The sequence below is a fragment of the Oncorhynchus mykiss genome, unplaced genomic scaffold (assembly GCF_013265735.2).
Source record: "Oncorhynchus mykiss isolate Arlee unplaced genomic scaffold, USDA_OmykA_1.1 un_scaffold_221, whole genome shotgun sequence".
Lineage (NCBI taxonomy): Eukaryota > Metazoa > Chordata > Actinopteri > Salmoniformes > Salmonidae > Oncorhynchus > Oncorhynchus mykiss.
Window position 1 is genome coordinate 263,238 of NW_023493690.1, and position 23,229 is coordinate 286,466.

At 47.1% G+C, this 23,229-nt stretch overlaps 1 protein-coding gene across 1 annotated transcript in view; it reads right to left on the reverse strand.

Annotated features, from left to right (window-relative positions):
• Positions 1 to 23,229, reverse strand: part of LOC110517682 (protein diaphanous homolog 3) — a 286,923-nt gene that overhangs the window by 220,263 nt on the left and 43,431 nt on the right. Inside the window, exons 3-4 of the mRNA XM_036973085.1 lie at positions 18,804 to 18,977; positions 6,476 to 6,580 (exon numbers count right to left, since the gene is read on the reverse strand). Of these exons, the coding sequence (XP_036828980.1) occupies positions 6,476 to 6,580; positions 18,804 to 18,977 (279 nt within the window). The remainder of the gene's footprint in view (positions 1 to 6,475; positions 6,581 to 18,803; positions 18,978 to 23,229) is intronic.

Here is a 23,229-nt window from a genome sequence, read left to right on the forward strand (position 1 = left end):
CGGAATGTGACTCAAGACATCCATGACGACAGCGGAATGTGACTCAAGACATCCATGACGACAGCGGAATGTGACTCAAGACATCCATGACGACAGCGGAATGTGACTCAAGACATCCATGACGACAGCGGAATGTGACTCAAGACATCCCATGACGACAGCGGATCCCAAACGTATTCACTCATATCCTCTGGTGGAGAGAACATTTTTCCGTTTTAAAAAGCTTCCTGCGATTGTACAACAAAAAAATATATGTTGCCACGGGGTGCAGAGAACATGTGGCTTTTTTAAATGTTTTTAAAAAGCTCATTATCTTGCAATACGATATAAAACCTGATTAAAAAACACTGTCTGTGGAAATGGGGTCGTTGATGAGGACATCGGACCGGTTATAACAGGTTATAAACAGCTCTCTAATGTCTGCGATGACTGACGTGAGGAATACTGATGAGACACTTTAAAAACTCCACTATTATAACTTTCAAGAATAAAGTTTCTTGAATTGAAAACTTAAAAGATTTAAAATTGGAGCCACAGCCACAGTTAAGGTCTTTCTAGGTCAGGGGTGAGTCACTAGATTCAGCCACAGTTAAGGTCTTTCTAGGTCAGGGGTGAGTCACTAGATTCAGCCACAGTTAAGGTCTTTCTAGGTCAGGGGTGAGTCACTAGATTCAGCCACAGGCCCGAGTTTTGTCGGAGCGGATGGTCGGGGGGGGGGGGGGCTAGAACATAATTATAAATAATTTGTACTCTACAAATTGACCACAACTAAGACCCCAAAAAAAGAGATTGTATGAGAAAATTATAATTTCATACCTTGATTACATTGAGACACAATCACACAATCCCTTCTACAGCATAGGCTACCGATAAAGAGAATGTGTGTGTGTGTGTGTGTGTGTGTGTGTGTGTGTGTGTGTGTGTGTGTGTGTGTGTGTGTGTGTGTGTGTGTGTGTCTAGAGATAACCTTCCAATCACTCTGATATCGTTCCATTGAACAGCGCTATTAACATCAGCTGATGAAGAGGACAGGAGAAGAAGAAGACAGCAGCTACAGAACAGAGAATCCAACATTAAATACACCTGTCTGGTAGTTAACAAGAGAAGAAGAAGACAGACAGCAGCTACAGAACAGAGACACCAACATTAAATACACCTGTCTGGTCGTTAACAGGAGAAGAAGAAGACAGACAGCAGCTACAGAACAGAGAATCAAATTCATAGGGCTCTGGTCTAAAGTAGTGCACTATATAGGGAATAGGGTTCTATAGGGCTCTGGTCTAAAGTAGTGCACTATATAGGGAATAGGGTTCTATAGGGCTCTGGTCTAAAGTAGTGCACTACATAGGGAATAGGGTTCTATAGGGCTCTGGTCTAAAGTAGGGCAATATATAGGGAATAGGGTTCCATAGGGCTCAAATAACCAGGGCCAGAACACACACACACACACACACACACACACACACAGCGTAGTGACCCTCCCTGAAGTATGATAAAAGTATCCTCTTCTTAACCAATGTCTTTTGTTACTTTAGTAACAGCTAATGTATACATATCGATCCCCACAATGCACTCTGTTCTCCGCGGTCCAGGGACCACGTTCAATCCTAGTCCAGATATGTCTAATAATCTGCCGTATCAGAGCACCTTGACTTTTTAATAAACCACTAGTCCATCTAGAAGGTTCCAGGGGGGGGATTTCTAATTGAAATCGATGTAGAGAATGGTCCCTTTAAGAGAGAGAGAGAGAGAGAGAGAGAGACAGAGAGAGAGAGAGAGAGAGAGACAGAGAGAGAGAGAGAGAAAGAGACAGAGAGAGAGAGAAAGAGGCAGAGAGAGAGAGAGAGAGGCAGAGAGAGAGAGAGAGAGAGAGAGACAGAGAGAGAGAGAGAGAGAGACAGAGAGAGAGAGAGAGAGACAGAGAGAGAGAGAGAGAGAGACAGAGAGACAGAGAGACAGAGAGACAGAGAGACAGAGAGACAGAGACAGAGACAGAGAGAGAGAAAGAGGCAGAGAGAGAGAGAGAGAGAGAGAGAGAGACAGAGAGACAGAGAGAGAGAGACAGGGAGAGAGAGAAAGAGAGAGAAAGAGAGAGAAAGAGGCAGAGAGAGAGAGAGAGAGACAGAGAGACAGAGAGAGAGAGAGACAGAGAGAGAGAGAAAGAGGCAGAGAGAGAGAGAGAGAGACAGAGAGACCGAGAGACAGAGAGAGAGACAGAGAGAGAGAGAGACAGAGAGAGACAGAGAGAGAGAGAGAGACAGAGAGAGAGAGAGAGGTGCTCTCTGTTTTCTTTCCAGATTCAATCATTTTCTGGAACTTACCAGTTTTATCACGGCTACTCAAGGTACTGTTGTTCTGCTCCCAAATGGCACCCTGAGCCTTGGTCAGAAGTAGTGCCCTCTATAGGGGATAGGGTGCCACAGGGCTCTGGTCTAAAGTAGTGCCCTCTATAGGGAATAGGGTGCCACAGGGCTCTGGTCTAAAGTAGTGCCCTCTATAGGGAATAGGGTGCCACAGGGCTCTGGTCTAAAGTAGTGCCCTCTATAGGGAATAGGGTGCCACAGGGCTCTGGTCTAAAGTAGTGCCCTCTATAGGGAATAGGGTGCCACAGGGCTCTGGTCTAAAGTAGTGCCCTCTATAGGGAATAGGGTGCCACAGGGCTCTGGTCTAAAGTAGTGCCCTCTATAGGGAATAGGGTGCCACAGGGCTCTGGTCTAAAGTAGTGCCCTCTATAGGGAATAGGGTGCGTGAGGGAGGAAGAAGGAAACAGGTTGGAGCTCATTGAAACTCCAGACACGAGGACCATCCAGAGAGCAGCAGACACCATGAACAACAATGAATCATCCAATATCTTCCAGCACTCCAACATTATCACATCCTCCAAGGATGGTGGGCCAAGCGCTCTATAATTTAACACTAACTGGTGGTTTCATATGCCAGGTGTGTGAGAGAGAGGAGAGAGGAGAGAGGAGAGAAGAGAGAGAAGAGAGAGAAGAGAGAGAAGAGAGAGAAGAGAGAGAAGAGAGAGAGAGGGAGAGGAGGGGGAGAGAGAGGAGAGGGAGAGAGGAGAGAGAGAGAGAGGGAGAGGCAGAGACAGAGTGAGAGAGAGAGAGAGGGAGAGAGGAGAGAGAGAGAGAAAGAGGCAGAGACAGAGTGAGAGAGAAAGAGGGAGAGAGGAGAGAGAGAGAGAAAGAGGCAGAGACAGAGTGAGCGTGAAAGCGAACAAACAAGATAAAACAACCACAGCAAAACCAGCCAAAAACAGGATTAGGTCGTGGTAGATTAGGTAGAGGGTAGATTAGGTAGAGGGTAGATTAGGTAGAGGGTAGATTAGGTCGTGGTAGATTAGGTAGAGGGTAGATTAGGTAGAGGGTAGATTAGGTAGAGGGTAGATTAGGTCGTGGTAGATTAGGTAGAGGGTAGATTAGGTCGTGGTAGATTAGGTAGAGGGTAGATTAGGTCGTGGTAGATTAGGTAGAGGGTAGATTAGGTCGTGGTAGATTAGGTAGAGGGTAGATTAGGTCGTGGTAGATTAGGTAGAGGGTAGATTAGGTCGTGGTAGATTAGGTAGAGGGTAGATTAGCTAGAGGGTAGATTAGGTCGTGGTAGATTAGGTAGAGGGTAGATTAGGTAGAGGGTAGATTAGGTAGAGGGTAGATTAGGTTGTGGTAGATTAGGTAGAGGGTAGATTAGGTCGTGGTAGATTAGGTAGAGGGTAGATTAGGTCGTGGTAGATTAGGTAGAGGGTAGATTAGGTCGTGGTAGATTAGGTAGAGGGTAGATTAGGTAGAGGGTAGATTAGGTCGTGGTAGATTAGGTAGAGGGTAGATTAGCTAGAGGGTAGATTAGGTCGTGGTAGATTAGCTAGAGGGTAGATTAGGTCGTGGTAGATTAGGTAGAGGGTAGATTAGGTAGAGGGTAGATTAGGTCATGGTAGATTAGGTAGAGGGTAGATTAGGTCGTGGTAGATTAGGTAGAGGGTAGATTAGGTCGTGGTAGATTAGGTAGAGGGTAGATTAGGTCGTGGTAGATTAGGTAGAGGGTAGATTAGGTTGTGGTAGATTAGGTAGAGGGTAGATTAGGTCGTGGTAGATTAGGGCGTGGTAGATTAGGTAGTGGGTAGATTTGGTAATGGGTAGATTAGGTAATGGGTAGAGGGTAGATTAGCTAGAGGGTAGATTAGGTCGTGGTAGATTAGGTAGAGGGTAGATTAGGTCGTGGTAGATTAGGTTGTGGTAGATTAGGTAGAGGGTAGATTTGGTAATGGGTAGATTAGGTAATGGGTAGATTAGGTAATGGGTAGAGGGTAGATGAGGTAGTGGTTAGATTAGGTAATGGTTAGATTAGGTAATGGTTAGATTAGGTAATGGGTAGAGGGTAGATTAGGTAGAGGGTAGATTAGGTCGTGGTAGATTAGGTAGAGGGTAGATTTGGTAATGGGTAGAGGGTAGATTAGGTAGAGGGTAGATTAGGTCGTGGTAGATTAGGTAGAGGGTAGATTAGGTTGTGGTAGATTAGGTAGTGGGTAGATTAGGTAGTGGGTAGATTAGGTAATGGGTAGAGGGTAGATTAGGTAGAGGGTAGATTAGGTCGTGGTAGATTAGGTAGAGGGTAGATTTGGTAATGGGTAGATTAGGTAATGGGTAGATTAGGTAATGGGTAGAGGGTAGATTAGGTAGTGGTTAGATTAGGTAATGGTTAGATTAGGTAATGGTTAGATTAGGTAATGGGTAGATTAGGTAGAGGGTAGATTTGGTAATGGGTAGATTAGGTAATGGGTAGATTAGGTAATGGGTAGTGGTTAGATTAGGTTATTAGTAGTGATTAAATTAGATAATGGTACATTAGGTCACGGTTAGATTATGTAATGGGTAGTGGTTAGATTAGGTAACGGTTAGATTAGGTAACTGTAGATTAGGTAATGGTAGATCAGGTAAATTAGGTAATGGTTAGTGGCTAGATTAGGTAACGGTTCGATTAGGTAATGGTAGATTAGGTAACGGTTAGATTAGGTCATGGTTAGTTGTTAGATTAGGTAGTGGTTAGATTAGGTAACGGTTAGATAAGGTAACTGTAGATTAGGTCATGGTTAGTTGTTAGATTAGGTAACGGTTAGATTAGGTAGCGATCGAGGTAGATTAGGTAATGGTTAAATTAGGTAGCAGTTAGGTTAGGTAATGGTTAGTGGTTAGATTAGCTAGCAGTTAGATTAGGTAATGGTTAGATTAGGTAATGGTTTGTGGTCAGATTAGGCAGAAGTTAGATTAGGTAGCAGGTAGATTAGGTTAGGTAATAGGCAGCAGTTAGATCAGGCAGCAGTTAGATCAGGCAGCAGTTAGATCAGGCAGCAGTTAGATCAGGCAGCAGTTAGATCAGGCAGCAGTTAGATCAGGCAGCAGTTAGATCAGGCAGCAGTTAGATTAGGCAGCAGTTAGATCAGGCAGCAGTTAGATTAGGCAGCAGTTAGATCAGGCAGCAGTTAGATCAGGCAGCAGTTAGATCAGGAAGCAGTTAGATCAGCAAGCAGTTAGATTAGGCAGCAGTTAGATCAGGCAGCAGTTAGATTAGGCAGCAGTTAGATCAGGCAGCAGTTAGATTAGGCAGCAGTTAGATTAGGCAGCAGTTAGATCAGGCAGCAGTTAGATTAGGCAGCAGTTAGATCAGGCAGCAGTTAGATCAGGCAGCAGTTAGATCAGGAAGCAGTTAGATCAGGAAGCAGTTAGATTAGGTAATGGTAGAGGAATTATATTTCAACCCTGTGATGGTGTAACGGGCCAACAGGGGATATTTAACACAGAGGACAGACTGCAGTCTGTCACACACACACCACTCAGAGTCTAAGTTCCCTGCTACACACACACACACACACCACTCAGAGTGTAAGTTCCCTGCTACACACACACACACCACAAGGAGTCTAAGTTCCCTGCTACACACACACACCACTCAGAGTCTAAGTTCCCTGCTACACACACACACACACACCACTAGGAGTGTAAGTTCCCTGCTACACACACACACACCACTCAGAGTCTAAGTTCCCTGCTACACACACACACACACACACACACCACTCAGAGTGTAAGTTCCCTGCTACACACACACACACACACACCACAAGGAGTCTAAGTTCCCTGCTACACACACACACACACACCACTCAGAGTGTAAGTTCCCTGCTACACACACACACACACACACCACTCAGAGTGTAAGTTCCCTGCTACACACACACACACACACACCACTAGGAGTCTAAGTTCCCTGCTACACACACACACACCACTCAGTGTAAGTTCCTTGCTACACACACACACACACACCACTAGGAGTCTAAGTTCCCTGCTACACACACCACTAGGAGTCTAAGTTCCCTGCTACACACACCACTCAAAATGTAAGTTCCCTGCTACACACACACACCACTCAGAGCCTCAGTTTCCTACCACATTATGAACCATAACTCTCCACCTACTGTTTTGGAGGCAGTAACAATGTACTGGATAACCATCTCCCTCTTGGTGGTCAGATCTTTCTCTCTCAGAGGAGCCTTCTTGTCATCATTCAGGTTCATATCCTCCTGGAGAGAGGAGAGAGAAACAGAGAGAGAGAAACAGAGAGAGAGAAACAGAGAGAGAGAAACAGAGACAGAGAAACAGAGAGAGAGAAACAGAGAGAGGAGAGAGAAGAGAGAGGAGAGAGAGGAGAGACAGAGAGAGGAGAGAGAAGAGAGAGGAGAGAGAAGAGAGAGGAGAGAGAGGAGAGACAGAGAGAGAGAGAGAGAGAGAGAGCAAGAGAGCGAGGAGAGACAGAGAGAGAGGAGAGACAGAGAGAGAGGAGAGAGAGAGAGAGGAGAGACAGAGAGAGAGGAGAGACAGAGAGAGAGGAGAGACAGAGAGAGAGGAGAGACAGAGAGAGGAAAGACAGAGAGAGGAGAGAGAGAGAGGAGAGACAGAGAGATAGGAGAGACAGAGAGATAGGAGAGAGAGAGAGAGAGGAGAGAGAGAGAGCGAGGAGAGAGAGCGAGGAGAGAGAGCGAGAGAGAGAGCGAGAGCGAGAGAGAGAGGAGAGGAGAGAGAGAGAGGAGAGGAGAGAGAGAGGAGAGGAGAGAGAGAGGAGAGGAGAGAGAGGAGAGGGGAGAGAGGAGAGAGAGAGGGAAGATAGAGACAGAGAGGAGAGACAGAGACAGAGAGAGAGAGAGACAGAGAGAGAGAGAGACAGAGAGACAGACAGACAGAGAGAGACAGAGAGAGACAGAGAGAGACAGAGAGAGAGAGAGACAGAGAGAGAGAGAGAGAGACAGAGAGAGACAGAGAGAGACAGAGAGAGACAGAGAGAGACAGAGAGAGAGAGAGAGAGAGAGAGAGAGAGAGAGAGAGAGAGAGAGAGAGAGAGACAGAGAGAGACAGAGAGAGACAGAGAGAGAGAGATAGAGAGAGACAGAGAGAGACAGAGAGAGAGAGAGAGAGAGAGAGACAGAGAGAGACAGAGAGAGAGAGAGAGACAGAGAGTGTTAATATAATTATATGATTAGAATATTACCCTCCGAGACCATATGATAGTATGAAATTGATTCGAATCATTAGATTTTAATGCTGTGTGTGATTTAGTCAGTATAATTATATCTGAGAGTGTAGTTCGTAGTCAGAATTAATGTTTTGGTGACAATATATCTAGTGTCTTGATAACGGACTGTCTGAGGAAGATTCGGGGCCGACCTTGGCTGGGGCACTGAGAACCTCCCAGGGTCTCGGCACTGAGAACCTCCCAGGGTCTCTCCCAGGGTCTCGGCACTGAGAACCTCCCAGGGTCTCTCCCAGGGTGTCGGCACTGAGAACCTCCCAGGGTCTCTCCCAGGGTGTCGGCACTGAGAACCTCCCAGGGTCTCTCCCAGGGTCTCGGCACTGAGAACCTCCCAGGGTCTCTCCCGGGGTCTCGGCACTGAGAACCTCCCAGGGTCTCTCCCTATGTCGGCTGGGTAGCAGGACAGTGTGGGCGTATGAGAACTAATGTTTTGTGTGGAAGTATGTGTGTCACTATAAAATGAAGGTCTTTGTTCTGTGCCCGTGAATAAACATTTGACTATTGTGGACTGGGCCTCTGTCTCGTTTTCATTCCAACCAGTATCTTACAAATCCTGGTCGCAGACAGAGTCATTTAAATCAATTGGGGAATGAACATTTGAGAACCTAATTCTCGTGACAGAGAGATGTGGAGAGAGAGATGTGGAGAGATAAATATATGCTAGGCAGGTTAAAAGTTGAAGCCCACTCTGAGCGGTTGTCTCCCAGTAACAGAGCTGAACTGGTTTCCCATTAAAGGACGTGTTGGAGCCCTGAGAAGGATCCATCCTGAACATCTCCATGTTGGAGCCCTGAGAAGGATCCATCCTGAACATCTTCATGTTGGAGCCCTGAGAAGGATCCATCCTGAACATCTGGTGTGAACATCTCCATGTTGGAGCCCTGAGAAGGATGCATCCTGAACATCTCCATGTTGGAGCCCTGAGAAGGATCCATCCTGAACATCTGGTGTGAACATCTCCATGTTGGAGCCCTGAGAAGGATCCATCCTGAACATCTCCATGTTGGAGCCCTGAGAAGGATCCATCCTGGACATCTGGTGTGAACATCTCCATGTTGGAGCCCTGAGAAGGATCCATCCTGAACATCTGGTGTAAACATCTCCATGTTGGAGCCCTGAGAAGGATCCACCCTGGACATCTCCATGTTGGAGCCCTGAGAAGGATCCATCCTGAACATCTCCATGTTGGAGCCCTGAGAAGGATCCATCCTGAACATCTCCATGTTGGAGCCCTGAGAAGGATCCATCCTGGACATCTGGTGTGAACATCTCCATGTTGGAGCCCTGAGAAGGATCCATCCTGAACATATTCATGTTGGAGCCCTGAGAAGGATCCATCCTGAACATCTCCATGTTGGAGCCCTGAGAAGAATCCATCCTGACCATCTGGTGTGAACATCTCCATGTTGGAGCCCTGAGAAGGATCCATCCTGGACATCTGGTGTGAACATCTCCATGTTGGAGCCCTGAGAAGGATCCATCCTGAGCATCTCCATGTTGGAGCCCTGAGAAGGATCCACCCTGGACATCTGGTGTGAACATCTCCATGTTGGAGCCCTGAGAAGGATCCATCCTGAACATCTCCATGTTGGAGCCCTGAGAAGGATCCACCCTGGACATCTGGTGTGAACATCTCCATGTTGGAGCCCTGAGAAGGATCCATCCTGAACATCTCCATGTTGGAGCCCTGAGAAGGATCCATCCTGGACATCTGGTGTGAACATCTCCATGTTGGAGCCCTGAGAAGGATCCATCCTGAACATCTGGTGTGAACATCTCCGCGTTGATCTCGAAGCTAGAAAAACCTCTCAGTTATTACTGGAAAATCCACACGCTTTTGAAGAAAAAAGAAGGTTCAACAAAATGTCTTGACATTTCATTCATCTTCCCACTTTAAAAAGCATATTGGATTAAAACACAACACCTGTGCAGTTAATGAACTAGCTGCAAGCACGTATTTAAAAGCACGTATATAAAAGCACGTATATAAAAGCAGGTATTTAAAAGGCCATATCATTAATTGCTTTTGTATTTTCAGAATAAGCTTCGCGGAGATAGAACCGTAGAATTCCATAGGAAATCATTGTTTAAATAGGATCTCTGTTGGGTGACTGACTGACCATTTAGATCCATTTTGTCCTTCAGGAAGTGAAAACAAAGTCATGCCGTATTAAAACAGAAACAGCCAACGTGAAAAGAGAAGAGAGATCCATACTGCATCCCAAAAATGGGGTCCTGGTCTAAAGTAGGGCACTATATAGGGAATAGGGTTCTATAGGGCTCTGGTCTAAAGTAGTGCACGATGTAGGGAACAGGGTGCCATTTGGGATGGAACCCCAGTGGTGTAGCGTCCTGACTGTGTGATGGCCTGTACTCTTGGGGCCTTGGAAAGGTGACATTGACAATGGTAGATACAGGCAACAGCCCAGAAACGACAGAGACAGACAGGCAACAGCCCAGAGACAGACAGGCATCAGCCCAGAGACAATAGAGACAGACAGGCAACAGCCCAGAGAAGATACAGAGACAGACAGGCAACAGCCCAGAGACAATAGAGACAGACAGGCAACAGCCCAGAGAAGATACAGAGAGACAGACAGGCAACAGCCCAGAGAAGATACAGAGAGACAGACAACAGCCCAGAGACCATAGAGCCAGACAGGCAACAGCCCAGAGACCATAGAGACAGACAGGCAACAGCCCAGAGACCATAGAGACAGACAGGCAACAGCCCAGAGACCATAGAAACAGACAGGCAACAGCCCAGAGACCATAGAGCCAGACAGGCAACAGCCCAGAGACCATAGAGACAGACAGGCAACAGCCCAGAGACAATAGAGACAGACAGGCAACAGCCCAGAGACCATAGAGACAGACAGGCAACATCCCAGAGACCATAGAGACAGACAGGCAACAGCCCAGAGACCATAGAGACAGACAGGCAACAGCCCAGAGAAGATACAGAGAGACAGACGGGCAACAGCCCAGGGACCATAGAGACAGACAGGCAACAGCCCAGAGAAGATTCAGAGAGCCAGACAGGCAACAGCCCAGAGAAGATTCAGAGAGACAGACGGGCAACAAACCAAATCAGGTCTTTAGACCAATCGATTGGTTGAAATGTTTAAACGTGTATTTTTCCATGTATAGACGTACCCTGTGTTAATCAAGTCAACTGTATGTTGCTACTGAGCTTGTCTGATGCTTTAAGCACTTACACAAACTGGACACAAATGACTCAAGAGGGAGCCGGAGATCAATATAGTCGAACCTGAAGGAAAACCATGTTCCTGGCCCTGCTGCTGGCCTTCACAGATTCTGCCGTTAGGCTCCTGAAGTTGCCGGTAACAGGCTAGACCAGTGGTCTGCAACCTTTGCCATGTGGAGTGCCAAGTTATCCGACCGTTTCTACTGATCTGCCAGTTATGATCTTAATACGCATATTTTAATGTAAAACTTTTTTTTAAATATATATATAAAATAAAACGCCTTCATATTTCAAAATCAATGTCATGTGGTTGATCAAAATTATATCCAAATGACAAATCTAGAAGAAACTTCTACTGCCCAAAAACGTAGAAATAGCCGACATAAAGCCAACAAATAAAAACAACGCAGCCTGAAGGTAGAAGATAACCTGATAAAAATAAACATCACAATGGCCACTCATTGTCTGTCTGTAAGGAACTTGACACATTGTATCACAATGGCCACTCATTGTCTGTCTGTAAGGAACTTGACACATTGTATCACAATGGCCACTCATTGTCTGTCTGTAAGGAACTTGACACATTGTATCACAATGGCCACTCATTGTCTGTCTGTAAGGAACTTGACACATTGTATCACAATGGCCACTCTTTGTCTGTCTGTAAGGAACTTGACACATTGTATCACAATGGCCACTCATTGCCTGTCTGTAAGGAACTTGACACATTGTATCACAATGGCCACTCATTGCCTGTCTGTAAGGAACTTGACACATTGTATCACAATGGCCACTCATTGCCTGTCCGTAAGGAACTTGACACATTGTATCACAATGGCCACTCATTGCCTGTCTGTAAGGAACTTGACACATTGTATCACAATGGCCACTCATTGCCTGTCTGTAAGGAACTTGACACATTGTATCAACTATTAACTTGTGTCTGGTCTGAAGCTCCTTGACACATTGTATCAACTATTAACTTGTGTCAGGTCTGAAGCTCCTTGACACATTGTATCAACTATTAACTTGTGTCTGGTCTGAAGCTCCTTGACACATTGTATCAACTATTAACTTGTGTCAGGTCTGAAGCTCCTTGACACATTGTATCAACTATTAACTTGTGTCAGGTCTGAAGCTCCTTGACACATTGTATCAACTATTAACTTGTGTCAGGTCTGAAGCTCCTTGACACATTGTATCAACTATTAACTTGTGTCAGGTCTGCAGTTCCTTGACACATTGTATCAACTATTAACTTGTGTCAGGTCTGAAGCTCCTTGACACATTGTATCAACTATTAACTTGTGTCAGGTCTGAAGCTCCTTGAAACATTGTATCAACTATTAACTTGTGTCAGGTCTGAAGCTCCTTGACACATTGTATCAACTATTAACTTGTGTCAGGTCTGAAGCTCCTTGACACATTGTATCAACTATTAACTTGTGTCAGGTCTGAAGCTCCTTGACACATTGTATCAACTATTAACTTGTGTCAGGTCTGAAGCTCCTTGAAACATTGTATCAACTATTAACTTGTGTCAGGTCTGAAGCTCCTTGACACATTGTATCAACTATTAACTTGTGTCCACCAATCATTAGGCTGTTTTTTTGTTTGAGGCTCTATTGTCAACCAATCATCAGGCTGTTTTCGTTTGACCAAGGAGAACGTGACCAAAGACACGACTGAAACAGGAACCAAATCTGCTGTGGTGAACAGTAGACGTATAAATGTGATATTTAAGTAGACGTATAAATGTGTTATTTCAGGATCTCTAATCGACTGTACAACGTTTACACATACATTATGATGTCAATAGGTGAGTGTGTGATATAAAAGGGGGAAACATGTTTATTTACGACATTATACAGAAAATATGATGAACTACGACAACACTGCCACGTTGATCCGTTGGAAATCCTCAACAGGTGTCCGATTTTAAACCATGGCAGATTCACCTCCCCTAGACTCCACTCCTCCACAGTCCCATTGCTTCATTCTACTAGTCAATGTCTGCAGTGCTGCTCGCCGAGTCTCCCTTCTAAACGATCGAATCAACCTCGCCGAGTCTCCCTTCTAAACGATCGAATCAACCTCGCCGAGTCTCCCTTCTAAACGATCGAATCAACCTCGCCGAGTCTCCCTTCTAAACGATCGAATCAACCTCGCCGAGTCTCTAAACGATCGAATCAACCTCGCCGAGTCTCCCTTCTAAACGATCGAATCAACCTCGCCAAGTCTCCCTTCTAAACGATCAAATCAACCTCGCCGAGTCTCCCTTCTAAACGATCGAATCAACCTCGCCAAGTCTCTAAACGATCGAATCAACCTCAACGAGTCTCCCTTCTAAACGATCGAATCAACCTCGCCGAGTCTCTAAACGATCGAATCAACCTCGCCGAGTCTCCCTTCTAAACGATCGAATCAACCTCGACGAGTCTCCCTTCTAAACGATCGAATCAACCTCGCCGAGTCTCCCTTCTAAACGATCGAATCAACCTCGCCGAGTCTCTAAACGATCGAATCAACCTCGCCGAGTCTCCCTTCTAAACGATCGAATCAACCTCGCCGAGTCTCCCTTCTAAACGATCGAATCAACCTCGCCGAGTCTCCCTTCTAAACGATCGAATCAACCTCGACGAGTCTCCCTTCTAAACGATCGAATCAACCTCGCCGAGTCTCCCTTCTAAACGATCGAATCAACCTCGCCGAGTCTCCCTTCTAAACGATCGAATCAACCTCGCCGAGTCTCCCTTCTAAACGATCGAATCAACCTCGCCGAGTCTCCCTTCTAAACGATCGAATCAACCTCGCCGAGTCTCTAAACGATCAAATCAACCTCGCCGAGTCTCCCTTCTAAACGATCGAATCAACCTCGCCGAGTCTCCCTTCTAGACGATCGAATCAACCTCGACGAGTCTCTAAACGATCGAATCAACCTCGCCGAGTCTCCCTTCTAAACGATCGAATCAACCTCGACGAGTCTCTAAACGATCGAATCAACCTCGCGAGTCTCCCTTCTAAACGATTGAATCAACCTCGCCGAGTCTCTAAACGATCGAATCAACCTCGACGAGTCTCCCTTCTAACCGATCGAATCAACCTCGCCGAGTCTCCCTTCTAAACGATCGAATCAACCTCGCCGAGTCTCCCTTCTAACCGATCGAATCAACCTCGACGAGTCTCTAAACGATCGAATCAACCTCAACGAGTCTCTAAACGATCGAATCAACCTCGCCGAGTCTCTAAACGATCGAATCAACCTCGCCGAGTCTCCCTTCTAAACGATCGAATCAACCTCGCCGAGTCTCCCTTCTAAACGATCAAATCAACCTCGACGAGTCTCCCTTCTAAACGATCGAATCAACCTCGCCGAGTCTCCCCTCTAACCGATCGAATCAACCTCGCCGAGTCTCTAAACGATCGAATCAACCTCGCCGAGTCTCTAACCGATCGAATCAACCTCGCCGAGTCTCTAAACGATCGAATCAACCTCACCGAGTCTCCCTTCTAACCGATCGAATCAACCTCGCCGAGTCTCTAAACGATCGAATCAACCTCACCGAGTCTCCCTTCTAACCGATCGAATCAACCTCGCCGAGTCTCTAAACGATCGAATCAACCTCGCCGAGTCTCTAAACGATCGAATCAACCTCGCCGAGTCTCTAAACGATCGAATCAACCTCGACGTGACCAGTTAGATTCAGGAACTTAAACCTAATCAGTCAAATAAAATGCCTCAACATTAAACTGGAACTGACAGTTATTATTTTAGTTCGTTTTGGAGTCAAAGATGGTTTCGGTTGTTTTGTTTGTTCATTTATATCTTTATTTTTCATTATTTTTGGGGTTTTAGTTGATCTATAATAACCTTGTTACACACACACAGTCACACACACACAGTCACACACACACAGTCACACACACACACACACACACACACACACAGTCACACACACACACACACAGTCACACACACACAGTCACACAGTCACACACACACACACACAGTCACACACACACAGTCACACACACACACACACACACAGTCACACACAGTCACACACAGTCACACACAGTCACACACACAGTCACACACACACACAGTCACACACACACACACACAGTCACACACACAGTCACACACAGTCACACACAGTCACACACACACACACACAGTCACACACACACACACACAGTCACACACACACACACACACACACACACACAGTCACACACACAGTCACAGTCACACACACACACACACAGTCACACACACACACAGTCACACACACAGACACACAGACACACACACACAGACACACACACACAGACACACACACACAGACACACACACACGGTCCAGCTCTTTCAACAGCGTGTCATCAGAAGTGTTATGGAGCTTCCTCCTGTGTAATGTCTGGTCTCCACGGGCAACGGTCCAATCATTCCCTCGTAGAAAGCACTAGGCTGGGATTGGATCGATTAAGAAGAGAGGAGGAGGAGGAGCATAGGTAGAGGTGAGGAAGAGACGAAGGATTAAACTGTATCCATGTCAGCTGGCGAGGTTAGAGGACACGGAGCTCTGAAGATGAAACATAGATATGTGTGTGTGTGTGTGTGTGTGTGTGTGTGTGTGAGACAGACAGACAGAGACAGAGAGAGAGAGAGAGAGACAGAGAGAGTCTGTGTAAAGATGAAAGTCAGCCTACATGACGGTGTCGCTATCAGGTGGGGTTAGCTTATCATGGCCTCTTTAGAGAAAGCAACTGACGAGTCAATGGAAACTGGCCCGCTCTCCAACTGGCCCGCTCTGTAACTGGCCCGCTCTCCAGCTGGCCTGCTCTGTAGCTGGCATTGAAACACTTTCCTTATGGAATAAATAGGTTGATCTGTTTACTGGCAAAACGGCATCCAGCCTTCATTTAGCCAACACCGTCTGAGGGATTCAATTCTTTACTTCCACTGAAACCTTTAAAACCAGATCACAGTCATGGTACCCTTTTCTGTTCTTCCTCATTCCAGTCACGTAGAAGAACGGCCAGGACATCAATTACCGGTGTCCCAGTCACCTCTCTGAGGCAGAGCTGTGTGAGTCATTACCGGTGTTGTCTGTCACCTCTCCGAGGCAGAGCTGTGTGAGTCATTACCGGTGTTGTCCCTGTCACCTCTCCGTAGCAGAGCTGAGTGAGTCACGGCGTTGGACGGCAGGGATGTCCTTGTCCCATCATGCTCTAGCAACTCCTGTGACGGGCCGCGCCCATTGGTGAGGCTTCCGGGTTAAGTGGACATTGTGTCAAGAAGCAGTACAGCTTGGTTAGGTTGTGTTTCCGGTTGAGTCACCTGCGTCACCAAGGGTGCATAATGCATCACCAAGGGTGCATAACGCATCACCAAGGGTGCTTAATGCATCACCAAGGGTGCTTAACGCATCACCAAGGGTGCATAACGCATCACCAAGGGTGCTTAACGCGTCACCAAGGGTGCTTAACGCATCACCAAGGGAGCATAACGCATCACCAAGGGTGCATAACGCATCACCAAGGGAGCTTAACGCGTCACCAAGGGTGCTTAACGCATCACCAAGGGTGCATAACGCATCACCAAGGGAGCTTAACGCGTCACCAAGGGTGCTTAACGCATCACCAACGGTGCATAACGCATCACCAAGGGTGCTTAACGCATCACCAAGGGTGCATAACGCATCACCAAGGGTGCATAACGCGTCACCAAGGGAGCTTAACGCGCCACCAAGGGTGCTTAACGCATCACCAAGGGAGCTTAACGCGTCACCAAGGGTGCATAACGCATCACCAAGGGTGCATAATGCATCACCAAGGGAGCTTAACGCGTCACCAAGGGTGCTTAACGCATCACCAAGGGAGCTTAACGCATCACCAAGGGAGCTTAACGCGTCACCAAGGGTGCTTAACGCATCACCAAGGGTGCATAATGCATCACCAAGGGAGCTTAACGCGTCACCAAGGGTGCTTAACGCATCACCAAGGGAGCTTAACGCGTCACCAAGGGTGCTTAACGCATCACCAAGGGTGCATAATGCATCACCAAGGGAGCTTAATGCATCACCAAGGGTGCATAATGCATCACCAAGGGTGCTTAACGCATCACCAAGGGTGCTTAATGAGTCACCCATGTCATCAAGGGCGCTTCCCAAATGGCACCCTATTCCCTACATGCACACTACTTCTAAGTAAGTCTAAAGTAGTGCACTATATTAAAGTTGCCATTTAGGAATCAACCCATTTCAGCAAGTCAATCTTCTAAGGCAGCAGCACACAGAGCCGCCACACAGAGCCAGCCACAGAGCCAGCCACACAGAGCCAGCCACACAGAGCCAGCCACACAGAGCCAGCCACACAGAGCCAGCCACACAGAGCCAGCCACACAGAGCCAGCCACACAGAGCCAGCCACACAGAGCCGCCACACAGAGCCAGCCACACAGAGCCAGCCACACAGAGCCAGCCACACAGAGCCCGCCACACAGAGCCAGCCACACAGAGCCAGCCACACAGAGCCAGCCACACAGAGCCAGCCACACAGAGCCAGCCACACAGAGCCGCCACACAGAGCCCGCCACACAGAGCCAGGTAAATCCCGGGTGACATTTTCTTTCAGGATTTGACTCAAACGTCACCCTATTCCCTACATAGTACCCTAATTGTAACCAGAGCCCTATGGGCCATAGAACAGTAAACCCTTACAGGAAATAGGATTCCGTTTGGAACGTCAGACACAACAGTTCCGTTGCCGAGGGAGACAAGCTTTTTAAATCCTCCCCCACCGGAACACTAGGTCAGAGGTCAGAGGTCAGAGAAAGAAAGAAAAAAAAAAAAAACAACAGACATCTTTTATGAAACTTTATAATTGGATGTTCTGTTGAGGACAACAGAATGAGTTGAAGAGGTTCTCTGTCCGTTGGATGGTCTTGACGAACGAGATATTCTCTACTTTTAAAAGTGAAAAATGAAAAAAAATAATGTCTACGAAGGCACCGTAACCCGAGAGTCTGTGGAATGAACACCCTTTTGTTTTGTCGTCGTCCTGACTAACAAACGTAACTGTCCGCATGACCAGGAAGCTTCCTAAGACCCGAGTTTGGGGTTTTATGGAGTACAGGGACAGAAAAAAATGGGACGACGAGACCAAGAGATGTTGTCATGGTAATTGGATGTTCCTTTGAATGAAATGGTCTCTTCTTTTGAAGAGAGGAAAGGTATTAAAATACCCACCATGCACCTCACCTCACCTCACACGGAAAAAACGAAACGGTGTCAGTCTGCAGGACCAGGAAGCGTCAGAGACGTCGTGAAGCGTACAAACGTTTAATACCAAGGTATAAAAAAACCCACAATGCACCTCACCTCAGTTTAATACCAAGCTGATGTAAAAACGTGATGCCGTGTTGAAATACCGCAATCCTGAATGTCCTCGAATCCCGTAGAGACAACTGCATTTACCGGGACTCCTGACATTCATGCCCACTATGTGAACACCCTACTACGGCCCTCTATCAGTGGGGGTGCTGAAATACCACAATCCTGAATGTCCTCAAATCCCGTAGAGACAACTGGGATCTGTGGAATTACAAGCTAAGAGAAGAAAATGGAGCCCACTTAAAAACAACTGACTCTGTGTCTGTGTGTGTGTGTGTGTGTGTGTGTGTGTGTGTTCCATTATTGACTCTAGTCTGTATTTCCCCCTATCACACCTCCCTGAGGGCGGTCAGAAGACAGGAAGTACCGGTATGTATTTTGAATGTGAAACTGTCAGTATGTCTGACTCTGAGAACATGCCCTGCAGCAACATAACATAACGTACCATCCTCATATTCTCAAATACACACACAGAGAGACAGAGAGAGACAGAGAGAGAGAGAGAGAGACAGGAGACAGAGAGAGACAGAGAGAGAGAGAGACAGGAGACAGAGAGACAGAGAGAGAGAGAGAGAGACACACACACACACACACAGACACCTCATCCATCCCCTACCATCATCTTCTCGAAGAGGCCCAGTATCTCCTGTTCTGAGGTGATCTTGGAAGACAGGTCCTCAAACTCAGCGGAGGTGGAAGACCATTCAGACGAGGAGGAGTGTTTGACGTGAGGGAGGTGAGGACGCTCTTTCTTACTGCCTGGGATACGGATACTGGCGAACCTGTCCATCTGAGGAACACACAGACAGGGACAAGAGAGGCCAGTCATTAAAAAAGCCCATAATGTTCTCATAAAACAAGGTTACGGACCACATTAACAAAGACCTACTGACAGACTAAGCTGTTGTTAAGACACATCGAGGTCGAAGGTTGACACTGGCCTGATGGTTAACAACGGGTGTTAGTGAAGCTGTTGTTGGTCCCCCCCTTTCTACCCGGTACCCGGACCCCCCCTCTCTACCCGGTACCCCCCCCCCTCTCTAACCGGACCCCCCCTCTCTACCAGTCCCCCCCCCCCCCCCCCCCCCCACTCCTCTACCCGGCCCCCCCCCCTCTCTACCCGGTACCCCCCCCCCCCCTCTCTAACCGGACCCCCCCCTCTCTACCAGTCCCCCCCCCCCCCCCCACTCCTCTACCCGGTCCCCCCCCTCTCTACCCGGTCCCCCCCCTCTCTACCCGGTCCCCCCCCTTCTCTACCCGGTACCCCCCTTCTCTACCCGGTACCCCCCCTCTCTACCCGGTACCCCCCTTCTCTACCCGGTACCCCCCTTCTCTACCCGGTACCCCCCTTCTCTACCGGTACCCCCCTTCTCTACCGGTACCCCCCCCCCCCCACTCCTCTACCCGGTACCCCCCTCTCTACCCGGTACCCCCCCTCTCTACCCGGTACCCCCCCTCTCTACCCGGTACCCCCCCTCTCTACCCGGTACCCCCCTTCTGTACCCGGTACCCCCCCTTCTCTACCGGTACCCCCCTCTCTACCCGGTTCCCCCCTCTCTACCCGGTCTCCCCCCCTCTCTACCCGGTACCCCCCTTCTCTACCCGGTACCCCTCTCCTCTACCCCCCCCCTCTACCAGGCCCCCCTCTCTACCAGTCACAATTTCTAAAATAGACAAATCACAGAAAACGCACAAGTTTTGTCATGTTAAAACAGTTGGGTTTTTTTGACCTGTGGGACTTTGGTTTGACCTGTGGGACTTTGGTTTGACCTGTGGGACTTTGGTCTGACCTGTGGGACTTTGGTCTGACCTGTGGGACTTTGGTCTGACCTGTGGGACTTTGGTCTGACCTGTGGGACCACTCGTCAACGTGTCTGCTAGGAATATAGACATTCTACCAGCCAATGCTCCAGTTTCAACTATTCTGCCTTATTATTATTGGACCATGCTGGTCATTTATGAACATTTGAACATCTTGGCCATGTTCTGTTATAATCTCCACCCGGCACAGCCAGAAGAGGACTGGCCACCCCACATAGCCTGGTTCCTCTCTAGGTTTCTTCCTAGGTTTTGGCCTTTCTAGGGAGTTTTTCCTAGCCACCGTGCTTCTACACCTGCATTGCTTGCTGTTTGGGGTTTTAGGCTGGGTTTCTGTACAGCACTTTGAGATATCAGCTGATGTACGAAGGGCTATATAAATAAATTTGATTTGATTTGATTTGAATGACAAACTGGACCAGCATTCGGCTGGTGGCTGGTGTTCATTTCCCTTCCCTGATATGTTAGCAGAAGGAGATGAGGGTAAAATGGCTGCTGTTCATTTCCCTTCCCTGATATGTTAGCAGAAGGAGATGAGGGTGACAAGGTTGTTTTTCAGGCTGTCATTTAGTTAGTTTTCAGTCTTGTCGTATCATTATTGTCCGAGCAGAAGAAGCACGCAGGGCCTGTTGCTGGCTGACCAACAACAGACCAGATGTATCAGGCTTGGGGTTGTTGGTTCCATTTAAGCGTCAGACAGACAGACTCTCTTCATCCAACTCCCTCTGAAGTCTGGCTAATGTACATCAGTCGTACTAAGTACAACAACCCTAAAGCCCACCACTATCAGTCACCCCATCTGTCTCTACTAGAGAGCACTCAACGCTGTGCCGCGAGTGTGTGTGTGTGCCGTGTGTGTGTGTGTGTTACACTCAAATACCCTACATTACAAGACAGACAGCAGCCATGACCCCCAAACTATAATAATACACTATAACACTTAGTGACCCCATAATACACTATAACACTTAGTGACCCTATAATAATACATTATAACTCTTAGTGACCCCCATAATACACTATAACACTTAGTGACCCTATAATACACTATAACACTTAGTGACCCCATAATACGCTATAACACTTAGTGACCCTATAATACACTATAACACTTAGTGACCCCATAATACACTATAACACTTAGTGACCCCATAATACACTATAACACTTGGTGACCCTATAATACACTATAACACTTAGTGACCCCATAATACACTATAACACTTAGTGACCCCATAATACACTATAACACTTAGTGACCCCCATAATACACTATAACACTTAGTGACCCTATAATACACTATAACACTTAGTGACCCCCATAATACACTATAAAACTTAGTGACCCACATAATACACTATAACACTTAGTGACCCACATAATACACTATAACACTTAGTGACCCACATAATACACTATAACACTTAGTGACCCCCATAATACACTATAACACTTAGTGACCCCCATAATACACTATAACACTTAGTGACCCATAATACTACACTATAACACTTAGTGACCCCATAATACTACACTATAACACTTAGTGACCCCATAATACTACACTATAACACTTAGTGACCCCATAATACTACACTATAACACTTAGTGACCCCCATAATACACTATAACACTTAGTGACTCTCAAAATACACTATAACACTTAGTGACCCTCAAAATACACTATAACACTTAGTGACCCCATAATACTATACTATAACACTTAGTGACTACATAATACCACACTATAACACTTAGTGACCCCATAATACTACACTATAACACTTAGTGACCCCATAATACTACACTATAACACTTAGTGACCCCCATAATACACTATAACACTTAGTGACCCCCATAATACACTATAACACTTAGTGACCCCCATAATACTACACTATAACACTTAGTGACCCAATAGGTACCCTGACAATATGATAACTCGCCATAACACTGTAGTAAGACTGGATGGCTGGAAGGATTGAAACCCTTTAGAGTGTGTTTTTCCCTCTTCGCTCTGTACATCGTCAGCATCTCTATTGGCTGTACAATAGGCCTCCAGTATTAACAGTCTCTGTTCTCTTTCTGTTCATATACTCAGTGTGTGTTTGTTTGGAGTCAAGCATCTCTATTGGCTGTACAATAGGCCTCCATTATTAACAGACTCTGTTCTCTTTCTGTTCATATACTCAGTGTGTGTTTGTTTGGAGTCAAGCATCTCTATTGGCTGTACAATAGGCCTCCATTATTAACCGTCTCTGTTCTCTTTCTGTTCATATACTCAGTGTGTGTTTGTTTGGAGTCAAGCATCTCTATTGGCTGTATGATAGGCCTCCATTATTAACTGTCTCTGTTTCCTTTCTGTTCATATACTCAGTGTGTGCTTGTTTGGAGTCAAGCATCTCTATTGGCTGTATAATAGGCCTCCGTTATTAACAGTGTTTTCTTTCTGTTTATCCTCCTGTTTATCGTCAGTGTGTGTTGGAATCAAGCGCTAGTGTTTGAACTAGGGGTTTTAGCAGCGTTGTTCGCTCTGCAGGAAACAGAGCCGTGATCACTGCCTCTGATTAGACGATTCTGTTTCCACTCCCCTCGGCACAAGCAGACAAAGATCGTCGTCAAAGCCAATCGATTTACAAGATGGGATAAAAGATGAAAAGGATAGCGAAGATTATAGAAAATTACACAGATATAACTAAATTGAGGGGAGGGAGGGAGGGAGGGAGGGAGGGAGGGAGGGAGGGAGGGAGGGAGGGAGGGAGGGAGGGAGGGAGGGAGGGAGGGAGGGAGGGATGTAATTCCAGTAGCATTTCAAGGCCGGCGATGATGGAGTCGTAGCCAGTGGACTGTCAGTGGATTGGATCGGGCTGGCTCAGCGTCAGCGGATTGGATCGGGCTGGCTCAGCGTCAGCGGATTGGATCGGGCTGGCTCAGCGTCAGCGGATTGGATCGTGCTGGCTAAGCGTCAGCGGATTGGATCGTGCTGGCTCCGCGTCAGCGGATTGGATCGTGCTGGCTCAGCGTCAGCGGATTGGATCGTGCTGGCTCAGCTTCAGCGGATTGGATCGTGCTGGCTCAGAGTCAGCGGATTGGATCGTGCTGGCTCAGCGTCAGCGGATTGGATCGGGCTGGCTCAGCGTCAGCGGATTGGATCGGGCTGGCTCAGCGTCAGCGGATTGGATCGGGCTGGCTCAGCGTCAGCGGATTGGATCGGGCTGGCTCA